A 13,748-nucleotide genomic window follows, 5' to 3' on the forward strand; every position below is an offset into this window, starting at 1 on the left:
CATTTCTGCCACTGCACTCCATGCTCAATAAGTCAGCTGGCCTTCGGGAGACGAAGGCTTTCGGTTGAACACGAGAAGATCAGAAACTGTCGGTGACCTGACTCCCCTTACATCAGGAGTAGGGAGCCATTTCCAGACCAAGCAGTGTTTAACTTCAGAATTTTAAACCATTTTTTTTTAAATAGCTTTGCGGGGCAGAGTATGTATTTTCTGAAGTGTTTAACTTCAGAAAATACATACTCTGCCCCGCAAAGCTATTTAAAAATGGTTTAAAATACATTCAAGGTCTTGCATTTTCAGAGTCCATGAAGATCTAGATTATTGGGTCAAAATTAAGATTTAGTGTGTGTTATCAGTAAATTCTATAATACTACTGTTCTTCAGGGTAAATTGTCTTCTCTGGTTTCAATTGCATATTTCTTAGCAATGCCAAGTTCCTGGTGGGACAAATGGCCTGACGGAGCTAGCAGTTTCAATGAAGCAGAAAGGCTTTGTGGGTTTTTTATCCAGACCAGCTCCAATGGTATCCAGTTGCTGTTCATTCAAAGCTTGCAATGTTCTTTCCCATTCTCACAATTTAAGGATAGTCAGCCCATGCCAACATCTGGATTTCAGCAGCAAAATGCATTGCAAATTTACAACCAGAAAAGCACATGTTGCTGTAGGATGGTGCTGCTCTATCATCAAGCAGAACAGTCTGGTGTAAGTTCATAGTGAACTATTCATCCAGCACAGTCCATTATAAGAAAGGGAAACTTATATTTCGAGTGCCACCTCAAATTAGACTCAGGCAGCCTTTGCATGACAACTAAATTTTCCAAGGGCTAGATTCTCATTGGGTAATATCAGTGTCTTTAAAACTAATTTTCAATTACTACAAGTCAGGAGTATGAAATGAGACAACAGGTTAAAATTGGGGCATTTGATATCCCAGAGTGGCTGGTGCAACCAAGCCAGATGGCCGGGGTATAAATAACAAAATCATCATCATCTCATGTGAGATTAATTTTCAAAGCAGCCCATGGTTCTGTCTCCTTTGCTAACATCCCCCCCCCCCCCCGATTGTGCCAATGTTAATCACAAAGTGGTTACATTTCACCAGTTTTCACTCTGCCCTGTGAAGACTTTCCACTCTCCTTTCCTATTTTTATCTTTAGGGGTCCTTCAAATAGAGGGAAGGGTTAATCTTTTTGCCTCTTGTGCTTTTAAAACAGTACACAAAAAGACTCTCCCATGGCACCTGATCTTATGAATTTCTCCCAAGTTTTCAGAACACCAGAAAAGAGAATGCACAGGTGTTCAAATAGCTCCAGCCCTACTTTTATGTTTACTTTTCTGAAGTGGTATGAAGAAGATTCCAGCAACGCACTGAGTGAGGAATACAATTCTCATGCTTTGAATGCCCATGATGAATAAGTCTATTTCACCTCTCTTGGCAGACATTAGGCATGTTATATTTAAATAACAAAGGTATTAATCAATTCCTACCTTCACACTGATCTCTGGCAGGGGACAGTTGATAACCTTGGCTACAAAGACATCTGAAAGAGCCTTCCAAGTTTTCACACTGGCCATTTGTGCAGAGACTGCTATATTGACATTCATTTATATCTGTGGATAACAAAGATTGGATTTAGACAAGACGCTGTTTCTTACAATATTAATTAAGGATGCTTGAGGTGTTTCAACTGAATTGGCCAACAAGCTTCTATTGAATCTCTTATGGTTTTCTCAGTGTAGTGGTTCTAGGGGTTACTCAGTAACGGCCAAACTAGATGACATGTTAGCTCCGTATCTGTGCCGTTACGTTCAAATTGCCAGTCCAGACCCAAATGTCCTGTTAGGGGTTTTTGACCCTTTGCCTTCACTAGGGCTCCAGTCTAATTTATCTTCTACTCCACACCAGCAATTTGCATACAAAAAAGTTCTCAGTTCCACAAATAGGAGGTTTTATTCCAGGCAGTGGTGTAGCGTGGGTTGCCGGCACCCAGGGCCACGCAGAGGGGTGGGAAGTGAACAGAGAACACATGTGCATTGAACTGCCTAACAGCGTCCCCATCACCCAGGAGATCGCAACCTCAGAGTTAAGAAAAGAATCATTCTGTCATCTGGACAGGCCACTTCCTGGTTCACACGGAGAAGCCATTTGCAACAGAGCCCAGTGACAGAAGCACACAGCTGTATTGAGGCAGCACCAGGTGTTGAAATTTTGCATCCCTAAGAATTTTGCACTCAGGGCAACTGCCCCTGTGCCCTCCCCATGCTACGCCACTGATTCTGGGGAACCTCCAGACTGGGGACCAAAAGCAACCCTCTAGTCTCTCCCCAGGCCACAACTCTCACTAGCCCTGCTTCTTATCTCAGGAATTCCCCCCTGGTTAGAATCTGTCCTTAAGCTGTGATAATGCCTCTTGCTTATCTGGATGGAGAATAGAGGTATGTGTGTGTAGAATTCAATGGGACTTACTCCCAGGTAAGTGGGTTTGGAATTGAAGCCCTAATCTGCTTTCTACTATGAACCAGAAAAAACTCTGGAACTCATCATTTATTATTATTCTTTTCACATGGGCATTCACTTAAGAGTTATGTTTCAGCAGAAACACAAAGAGATAGGTCATTTTCTAAATAAAATATGCACTTAATGAAATAAAGCGCTGCAATTTTTAAAAAGGCTTATTTATGGTTTGGTGGCAAGAGTTATTAATACAACCTAGGACACAAAGAACAAAATACCAACAACATGTGCTAAACAGTGAGTGACGGAAATAAGGTAACTTTATTCTGAACTGTGAAATCAAACTAGTGAGACAGGCTGCAATCCTAACCCCACTAACCTGGGAGTAAGCCACACTGAATTAAATGGGAATTACTTCTAATTAGATATGGTTAGAATTGCAGCCACAGAAGGCTTAGTGATGGTCCATTAGCCATTTAATTAACTTTGTCTTTAAGGTGCCACAAGACACTTCTTTGTTTTTGCTACAAAAGACTAACAAGGCTACCATTTTGGAAATTCATTAATTCTGAAAGGGGAACACACAGTTAAGGTAGCAGGTATTGATGACTGAGATACCGTATTTTTCCATGTATAAGATGACCTTTTTTCTGAATTCATTTCTTTGTGTGTGATAAATTGAGGGTTGTCTTAAACATGGGTTAATATGCTAAGTAAGTGAGGGCTGGTGCTGCGGCAGTAGCAGGGAAATGTCAGAAGAGGAAGCTGCTTACCCACTCTTCCCAGCTTAGGAAGAGTATTTGGTGAGAGCCAGTATGCAGTGTACTGCGGCATCAGTTCCGTCAGCCAGAGCGGGGGATTGTCGAAAAGCTGCTCAACAGGTCAGCGAACTTACAGAAGAAGCTCAACAACTGTTGAGGGCTCCCAAAAACTGTTGAGGGGTCATGTTATACATGGAAAATATGGTATGTATTCAAGTCATGTTTGTACACCTCTAGCTTAGAGTGTTGTCTGTACCTGGGCTCAAGGTTTGTTCCTCTCTGTGGCACTCATGCATTTGCACTAAGCCACGGTTTGGCTTAGCACGGTGTGCGAACTAGTCAGGATAATGGAAGCCAAATATTAAACCATGGCTATTCTAGCTTGTTTGAAAGCCTTTAACCATAGTTTTCCAGCTCAGGTGTAACAAGAAGCAACTTCTTGGCTTGCTTCCTCAGCAGTGCAAAGGGAGATCCAAAGTTTCTGTGTGCAAGTACATGAGGCTTCCACATTTCTTGGCTAGTTAAACTAAGATTTGATCATCCTAATGCAGCCATTATGTCTATCCCTGTTAAGACCTAATCATGGGTTGCAAGAAAACCCTCCAAGAAATGCATCAGAATCACATGGAGAGCAGTGGTACACATTATGGGGCTGGCGCAGAGAAAACACCATATGGAGGCCATTCTAAGCAGCCTCTGCATCGCAGACATAATGTGCAGATCAGCCACAGGAGTTTCCAAGATTAGAGTGAAGACTAGCAGGAAGAACATTAAGTTATACTGGGTATAAAACTCCCATGTGTGCAAGACCCAACTAGTTTCTGGGGTTTGACCATCTACTATCCCAGACATTTAGGTTTTTATCTACAAAAAGAAGGCTTTTAGAGAAGAAAAAAAGAAAAAAAAAGGTTTATAAAGGAGGAAAGTCAGTAGATATGTGGGAGGGCAGACAGATAATGAAAGTCTGTCTGCTTAAAGTCATAGGAAATGCTGAGTAAGCTCCTCAGAATTTGCCAGCAAGCATTAACACAATAAGACTGTATCAAGGCATACCTATCTGCTCTGCCTGTCATTTTAAAGTGTCCCTTTTGCTTTGAACATTGAAAGCAGACAGCACAGGATAAGATGCCAGGAGCCGGAGCCAATGTAAGCAATGACAAAAAAAACCCTCCTAACCTAGACACTGAAAAGCCATGCACCAGGATTCCAGACAACACAGGAAAATATAATTTCTTGTAGTTGGATTTTTTTCAGAAAAGTTAACTTCAGAAATGCATGGGCTGGCCTATTCAATGATACACATTGTAGGCAAAACAGATGAAAGTAAGCTAAACATTTTTTCAATTTAAAATAAAGTGAATTTTGACAACTACCTCATTTTCAGTTGTGTGAGTGGACTGAAAGAGCATGGCCAAGCCCTTAGAAAATACCATTGTTCTTTTACTCTGATGTATATTTCACTGTGTATGAGCTTAAGGTTGAGCTGTGCAGAGCCTGAAGTGAAATATGAAGTGTAGAAATGCTTGAATGTGCTTTCCTCACATAAAAAGGAATTACTCTCTGCATTCAGTTTACTCTTGAATGATGCCAAAGCTAGATGTTTTCAGAGCCCCAGGTTACCTCCTCTCTTCTGTAAAGTGAAGCAAGATCAATGCCTGGTTTACTGAAACTGCAGACCAAGGAAGTTGAGCAGGGAAACTCAGAACATGGCAGCATCATATCACATACTGACCCATGACAGGGCCTTCTCAAAGATGGTTCTCTGTTTGTGGAATGCCCTCCCTGGTGCATCTCTCCACCTCATAACTGATTTTTGGGATAAATTTTAAAAACATCCCTGTTTAAAAAGGCATTTGATTCCTGAGAGGTACTGCTCCTGGCAAGCTTGAAATTAGCAAATGTGAGTGCACGCAATTGCTTTAAATGTTCTAAATGTTTTTTAATTTTTTTTCCATTTCATTTTAAATTGTATTGTTTTAACACTTTGATATTTGCTGCTCTGGGCTCCTTTGGAAGGAAGGGCAGGAGAGAAATTTAAGAAATAAACAAATAAAATGTCTTGTTGTGGCTGGTAATTTCATTATCACGAGAGAGGAGGAGATACTGGGCTGCTGGTTTTAGCAGCAGCCATATACTTCCAGTGAAATCTAGTTGTGATGTGAGTCACAGTCACTCTAATTATTCTTTACCTATCAAACACTAAGTCTACATATCATAGTTGCCAAGGGAAGTTAACATCCTTGCCCAAGAACACGACACTGAAAAAACCTGGAATAACTGCAACAATATTTGCAATAGAAAACATTTTCAACAAGGCATTTACCATAGCATTTCCCATTCCAGCCTCTGAATCCATCTCTGCAAGGGACACATTGGTAAGAACCAGGACTGTTAATGCACTCTGCATCTGAACAAGTGTGTGGAATTGTGCATTCATCAATATCTTTAAAAAGAAAACAAATGAAGTTTAAGATTTTAATAATCCATAAAGCGCAAGGGAATCTTAATGCTATAATAGAATTTGGGATGGTATATTTTGAGCATTGGGTGCTACTGTCCTGAAGATGCAGATCTGAACGGAACCATTGAAGTACACGATGTGCTAAAATGCTGTGCTTGGTTAAATGATGCCTAAGGTTAAATCTCCATTCACCTATGATGCTTACTAGGTGCTCTTAGGCAAGTCCCTGTCTCTTAGCTTAACATACATTACAGAAGAGCTTTCCAAACTGTGTGTCGTGACACATTAATTTGAAGGCTGCAGTGTGTAGGTGTGCCACGCAAACACCCCCTGTTCTCCTCCCGGCGTTGGAAAGGGGCTAGTTTAACCTCCTGTTTGCAGGCAAAACTGAATTACTATGTCACAAAATTATGCATGTCTAAAAAGTGTGTCACCAACATGAAAAGTTTGGAAAGCTACCTTACAGGGCTGTTGTGAAATTAAAAGCACTGCTATGAACTCCTTGGAAAGGAGGGCAAGAGGCAAAAAAATCGGGAAATAAACACCTGATATACTTCAACTAATGATTAGACATATTTTTAAATTACCTTGCTAACGTAGGCAAAGATCCTAAGCTTATTTATTTGGAAACATGTTCCATTGGGTAAACGGGTTTCGTTCTGAAGCTAAAATCTAAATATTTAAAACCACCTTATCACAACAAATTAAATATTTATATAAGCAACCACAGAGTTAAGGATATGACAATTTTTGGGTTTTGAAAGATACCTGGTATACAAATTTTATTTTTTTAAATAAAGCCAACGAAAACATAGATGTATAATAAATTATCAATGTGAAAAGTAAAACATGTGTCTGGAATAAGCTATATAAAAATACATACAAATCTAAAATTATGAATAGTGCCCTGCAGCTATCTTACACAGCCTCTTGAAATGTAATCTAAACTATCCACATAGTTTGCTGTAGTAATGAACATAAAGGAAATATGGAACATTCCTTTCCTTTTCTTCCACTGTATCAAATAGCTGTATCTTGACAGGTGAATATCCTTATCTGACTTATCAGCAATTTCCTACTTGCAAAGGAAGAATCAACAATTTCATTCTCTCTTCCTCATCTCCACTTAATGTGAAGATCATTTGGGACCAAGGGACTGATTACACATGGCATATATTTGCATGCAACATAAAGTTAGAGCACTAGACACTGCCTGAAGACTTTGGGCTTACAGCCTCATGACCTGTTATGCTTGTAATAGGTAGAACAAACTCCAGACAATGCTAACTGAGGGAAACAGGACTCAAGACAGTCTGCCTTTCTGCAGTTGACACTTCAGGCTCCATTTGTGCAAGGTCTCACACAGTTGTGAAAAGGAGGTAGGAAGGAGACTGGATCAGGTCTTGAGAGTGGAGCTATTTCCCAGGATGGTAGGCTAACCAGCAAAACCATCCTGGTTTTGAGTGACCACTTCCTATCAGCCTCTTCTCACAAGGAGAATGGCTTGTTACCCATCAGGCATAACCTTGACTTCAGTGGTACCAAGGGGACATTACAGCTGGCAAATGCAGCCACCCTCCCCGAGATTCTTGTAGGAAACCACCAGCTCCACTCCGATGGTATTGGCGGATTATTATTATCAATTGTTTTATTGATGTTATCTTTCAATTAAGCCATGGCCTGTTTGATCCCATTTATTCGGGACTCTGCTTCTTTCTTCCTTTCACTGCAAATTCTGTTGTGAAAAATATGCATAATTTTCACATCCTTTACACCTATGAGCACCAAATTGTGAAATCCATATCTAAAGCCATCTTTTAATTTTTTAAAAATGAACATAAACCCAGTAATTCTTATACTAGCAAAAGCTGGAGCTGAGAGACTGCAGAAGAATACGCTAGCTTAAAAAAGGCATACTCTGATTGAAGGTGACAGGTATGAAAACAGAGTACAAAGACACTGATGATTAAGTAGGAGTAACTGAATATCATTTTAATTTATGAATGAATTTATGTTGATTTTTATTTTTTAACTCAAGGGGATATTCAAGCCAAAACCTAACTTCATATGCGTTATAAGTTAGACGTGCTGGGACGTTTTGTTCTATAAAACGGTGGATTTTTGCCAATATTTTATTCCAAACCACAAGTGGATTCCTTTGTAACAAGTGAAGTGATGAACTTCATTGTCAATGGCAATTTTCATAAATAATTTCAATAGAAAAAATTTACAGATAAAGTAGATAGTGAGGTTTCCAACTTTAATTTTATTAATTTCCAATTTTAAAATTGAAGCACTTACGCTCCCCCTCCCCATTTTTTAGGAAGGGAGCCTTCTATTGCTGAAGTTTAGTAACAGTGTTGGTTTGCTGATTTTGTCAGGTCATTTGGAACAGTGGCACACAGTATGGGAACCAGCACTATCCTCATCTGGTTTATTAATCACAGGAGTGTCACTGAGGAGTCACAAGCAGGCAAGCTGATACTAGAAGACCCTTGTCTGTAAATACCCACTTTTAAGAAAAAGCAGCTCCACATTTTATGCTGCAGTCATATTTACCACAGTTGTTCCTGAAGCAAATATGTGAACAGTGAATTAATATTACTAAATGATCATGACAACAACAAGACCACCAACCTTCAACAGGAATTCCCAGGGTGGTGAACAATTTATAATAAAACAGAGAATAAAATGTCAACAACTATACCAAATAACATTTATCCTGAACAACAACATTGTAACTAACAAGCAGCAGTAGCAGCAGCAGCACAGAACATAACCATAAAGTGATAGCACAACCATCTCTTAACTTCTGATGTCTAGGCAGAACGAACAGCTGGCGATGAAAAGGCACCAATGAAGGGAACAGAAATATCCAACGGGAAGAAATTCCCATGATATATCTATATCTTTAAAGTCTTGACACATGTACACAGGTGTTTATGGATGCATGCCTGACATTCATTCACGTTTTGTATGTTTGCTTTGAAGAAACCCTGGTTTACCCATTGGAAACACAATTTATATGTAAAGATGAAGAGAGACAGTAGAGCTCAATGAAAGGATAGGGTAGGTTATGGATTCTTGCACCATCAGTCCTGAGTCTACCATGTTAGTGTCCTCAAATGCATAAACATTGCTCTCTATGGCACAACTTCCTCGGATGGCTTTTCTAAAGGAATTAAGAAAACTAATAATAATGTCTGTGGATGATTATTCCAACATTTCAGAGTGACAACCTACCTTCACACTGGCCTCTCCTGTTCATACGGAATCCAGTGTCACAAGCACATATGTATGAACCAATGGTATTTATACAGCGTCCTTCCCCACAGGTGTGAGATCCAGAACATTCATCAACATCTAGAAACCAAAATGAATACAAAAGTTAAATATGTACTGTAAATACACTAGTCTTCCTTTTCTTTTTAGGAATACACACATTTACAGAGGATGAAAGTCAACATCATTCTAATATGATTGTTCAATCAGTGCAAGCATTCCTAGTTGCCAGCTGCAATTATCTCCTTTCTCTTCCCCTTGCACACAATTCTAAGGGTGCTCCCAACACTAGTGGAACCCTTGCACAAGTTTCTGTTAGTGGACTGGGTTAGCTGAATCTGCCCAGAATTCTTATTCTTAGGGCCATGTAAATTGTTAATTTTATCACTCCCAAGACTGGCTGCTTACTTGCATAAATAGACTATTAGCTGGGGAGCTCACAGATCTTAGCTGCAACAACTACAACCTGTAATGTCAATATTCTTGCTTTAGTAATTGTAGGTGTTACTAGGACTGAGTTTATTTGCTTACTAATATTTACTGTCCTTCAGTCATGCCCTGACCATGTAAGAGGGCCATTTGTCCAGCCACCTTCCAGCAGAGACTTTGTATTTGGGTGCCCTGCTACAATACCTCTAAGAATGCTCTATGGAACATAGGTAGCCGCCTTGTATCAAGTGAAACTACTAGCTCAGTACTGTCTACAGCAGGATAGGCAACATGGCAGCCTCCAGATGTTGCTGGACTACAAATCCCATCATCCCCAACCATCAGCCATAATATGAACTAAACTCTGATGGCTGGTTGCCATGATTTGAAAAGCAGAAGGCCTTACAGTAGGCCATACACTGAGTTCCTGAACAGCAGTCATAGACTGCTACCCATTTAATCTGTGGATACAAACTTGATAAAAGTTCTCCATGTAAGTGTATCTCCAGGAACAGTCACAGCAAATCACACAAACAATACCATGAATGTTCAAAATGGTCCTACGTTAACGTTTGATAGACCTTCTTTAGTGTCACTTAGAAATGGCATTCACATTTGAGAGGGGCCAATTACAGAGCTGTTTTGGTTGCTAATGATCTATGTGAAATCTATTCTCATGCATGGGAGAGAGAAAAAAAACCTATCCTCTAAACATATTTTACGACTTCAGCTCTTACAGCAACATTATATTTTCAAGGAAGTATAACTGCACAAATAAATAATTTTAGGAAGACAGAATGAGTAATGACTTGCCCTCTGTAATGGTGGTCAATTTTTATTAAGAAATACTCTATGAACAAAAAGAGCAACCTAAGCATTAAGCACCCAGTCCAGTGCTTGTGTAAATCAATGTAAGTAGTTTTCCAATGACCTTAACGGATTTCGAACTCCAACTCTTAGCTATTAGCCCCAAGTATTAAGAGTTTGTTTCATAAAGCACAGTAGTTACCAACACAGTCTGTTCCTTGTTCACTGGCCATGAACCCTGCCTGGCAAATGCATAGGAAGCTTCCTTCTGTATTTTCACAACGCCCAAGGGAGCAGAGATGGGGAGCCTGAGTACATTCATTAATATCTGTTAAAGAAATAAAAACGAAGATTGAAAAAGTAGTACCCTGTCATGACCATCACTTCACTTTGCCCAATATACACAAGACACTAAAATGAAAGACAGACTCTATTAGTACAGACAGATTTGTTTCCACGGAGCTGAACAATAAAGATTTGGTATAAAATTCTGATTCAAAAAGCAGACTTATTGGCTTAAAGTTTCAGAGCATTACTTTATACCAACTTTCAGAGTATTACTTTTCCTTGAAGGAAGGAACTACACTTACTTGTAATAAGTGATCTTTCAGAGAGAACTTATGCATTTATGTATATGGGAGTCAAATACTATATGCCAGCAGATTCTGGAACCTCTCAGAACCAGGGCTAGTGAAGGGCGCTCCTTCTCTTTACACAGTTTTAAAATGGGGCAATATAAAGAAGCCTAGCAGACATTCAGTTCCTTGCAATACCTATCATAAAATTTCATGCACTCCTGTTAGGATTCCAAAGCACGGTCCACGAGGAGGAAAAATATAAAGACTCCTTGAAGCACCTCAGTTTTCTTAATTTACAAGCGCCATCCTTTGTGCATGCAGGATAATTTAGAACACGTTGTGTGCCAAGATACATTTAGGTAGTGTACAGTTCAGGGATGGGTACCATGTGACTTCTGGGCTACATCAACAGAAGTATAGTGTCCTGATCAAGGCAAGTAATAGTACCACTCTATGCTGCCTTGGTCAGATGACATCTGGAGTACAGTGTCCAGTCTGGGGTGCCACAATTTAATAAGGATATTGACAAGTGCAGAAGAAGGAGACTAAGGTGATCAAGGGTCTGGAAAACAAGCCTTATGAGGAACAGTTGAGGGAGTTGGGTACGTTTAGCTTTGACAGTGAGAAGAGCCATCTTCAAATATCTCAAGGGCTGTCACATGGAAGAGGAAGCAAGCTTGTTTTCTCCTGCTCTAGAGGCTAGGACCCAAATAAATAGCTTCAAGTTTCAAGAAAGGAGATTACTATCAGAAAGAAGAAGTTTCTGGAATGGTCTCTCTCAGGAAGTGGAATGGTCTCTCTCAGGAAGTGTGCACTTGTCGACTCTTCTTCCTTGGAGGTTTTTAAGCAGTGGTTGGATGGCACCTGTCACATATACTTTAGTGAAGATCCCTGCATCGCAGGGGGTTGGACTAAATGACCCTTGGGGTCCCTTCCAACTCTACAGTTCTATGATTCTATGTTTCTGGATTCCCATCAGCTCCAGTCGGTGTGGCCAATAGTCAGGGATGATGGCAGTTGTAGTCCAACAACCTCTGAAGGGCCCCGTTTCCTCATACCTGGTACAAAAGAGCTGCAAAGTTCTATGAGAACAAGGGAGATCTTTTTAAAAACGTATTTTGACCAAGATTGAGGGCCAAAAAGGGAAGAAGCCATTCTTATTTACCATAGTTGTTTCATACAAATTACAGGTTACATTTCTTCAGATCCTTCACTCACTGATCAGTTTAGCAAAGGCAAAGAAAATTTCTCATACCAGAACATTTTGTTTGTTGATCATTAAGCTTGTATCCATCATTGCAGAAACAGGTGTATCCCACAGGCAAATTAACACAATGTCCCGCTCCACAAATATCTGGGTTCACTGTGCACTCGTTGATTTCTAAATAGAAAGAAAAACATACCTGGAGCAGGCCATTTAAAACATTTGCATAAGTCCACTACTATTCTCAATTTAAAAAGGAAGAAAAACCATTCAGAGTGGCTGGGGCAACTGAGTCAGATGGGTGGGGTACAAATAATAAATTTATTATTTCAGCCTCTTGTTATCCAACCCAGTGGCTGTGGAGCAAGAAGCCAGTACAAAGTTTCTATGAAACAATTCTTAAAATAAACAGCCTGACATACACCCTACAAAAGCTTGCCCTTCAGTTCCCTATAGTTACATACTACCCTAATGCATCTGGAAATCAAGTGAAAGGAACTGGCCTGTAAACATGCAAGAAATGTTTGATAGAGACCCAGGATGGCCTCTTAACTTCCTAACTCAATGCTAGATCCATATGAAACTGCAGCTCAAGGATCTCCTCAGTGAAGGTGTCAACATGTGATGTGTGCACCGTTTTCTTCTTTGGAATAGTTATGAGGAATTTGTAAGTGAACTGAAGCATGGTTTTAATCTTTATAGAAAAAAAGAAAACCCTGGTAGTTATGTCAAATGTTGATGCACGTATTGTAAGCATCTTCCACCTTCTCATCTCAGGGTTAAGACTGGAGCGTGCCAAACCTTCAGGGCTCAAGGGTTGACATTCTGGATGAGTTGCCCCATGTTAAAAAGCCACACACATTCTCCCCCAGGGTTTTATCAACCTAAGCCTTTATATTGAAAGTTCCTAATGGTGCTGGTCCAGTTGCTTCCAGGGGCAAGCTTGACTTCATCCACAGGCTATTCTTTAGGCAATGAAGCTCCTGAAAGCTGAAGCAGAACTCATTCAGTTAAGGGGAGTCAGCCCTGACTCTCCTTGGAAGAAAAGAACCAGTGACACCAGCAGGGACTTTGACTACTAAAGCCTGAGAACATTTTGCTTGCACAACCAACCAATAGTTTAGACGCTAGGAAGTCAAAGTTCCCTGCTGCAATGTGATTTGTGATTAAGAAGTGGAAGCACAAGAAGTGTCTCAATAAAACTCCATCTTTAAGTTGGTAGTTATTTCCATGTAGCCACTATGGTGGATTCTGGGACACCAAGCAACTTTATTCACATTGACTTTGTGGTTTAAAACTCCATCCTTATCAACCCTATAGCAAAGCAGTAAAAAGGGACACTGAGATCTGTGGAGGTTGGAGACTGAACCCCCTTAATTTGCCTGATGCCAGGCCCGGTAATTAAGTCAAAAGGATATGGAACGTTTGCAAATAATGCACACACTGTAGAAACATTTTTAATATGCACCACAGCATTTAGGTAGATAACCAAGGACATAGGAAGTTCCACCATTTACATTTTCTGTACAATGTCTGCCTCCAAAAATTGCCTTCTGGAACCTATTCAATACTGAAAGTGGCTTCATATTAAAATGCACAGTCCTAGATGCTGAGAGAAGTTATGGCACTGAAATGAATACTGATTATACAATTTGCCCAGACAACTATCACAGAATATGAAACAGTGGGATCTGCAATTATTATTATTATTATTATTATTATTATTATTAAACTTTTACTACAGCCCTTTTACTGATAGCACCTGTCATTT

At 39.9% G+C, this 13,748-nt stretch overlaps 1 protein-coding gene across 12 annotated transcripts in view; it reads right to left on the reverse strand.

Moving 5' to 3' along the window:
- LTBP1 (latent transforming growth factor beta binding protein 1) overlaps positions 1-13,748 on the reverse strand; it is a 180,216-nt gene that overhangs the window by 45,802 nt on the left and 120,666 nt on the right. For all 12 annotated transcript variants that reach the window (XM_083432124.1, XM_083432120.1, XM_083432127.1 and 9 more), the window contains 5 exons: positions 12,029-12,154; positions 10,398-10,523; positions 8,921-9,040; positions 5,540-5,659; positions 1,489-1,611 (listed from right to left, as the gene is read on the reverse strand). In XM_083432124.1, the coding sequence (XP_083288250.1) occupies positions 1,489-1,611; positions 5,540-5,659; positions 8,921-9,040; positions 10,398-10,523; positions 12,029-12,154 (615 nt within the window). The remainder of the gene's footprint in view (positions 1-1,488; positions 1,612-5,539; positions 5,660-8,920; positions 9,041-10,397; positions 10,524-12,028; positions 12,155-13,748) is intronic.

Source organism: Podarcis tiliguerta (assembly GCF_965153285.1).
Source record: "Podarcis tiliguerta genome assembly, chromosome: 3".
NCBI classification, from domain to species: Eukaryota; Metazoa; Chordata; class Lepidosauria; order Squamata; family Lacertidae; genus Podarcis; species Podarcis tiliguerta.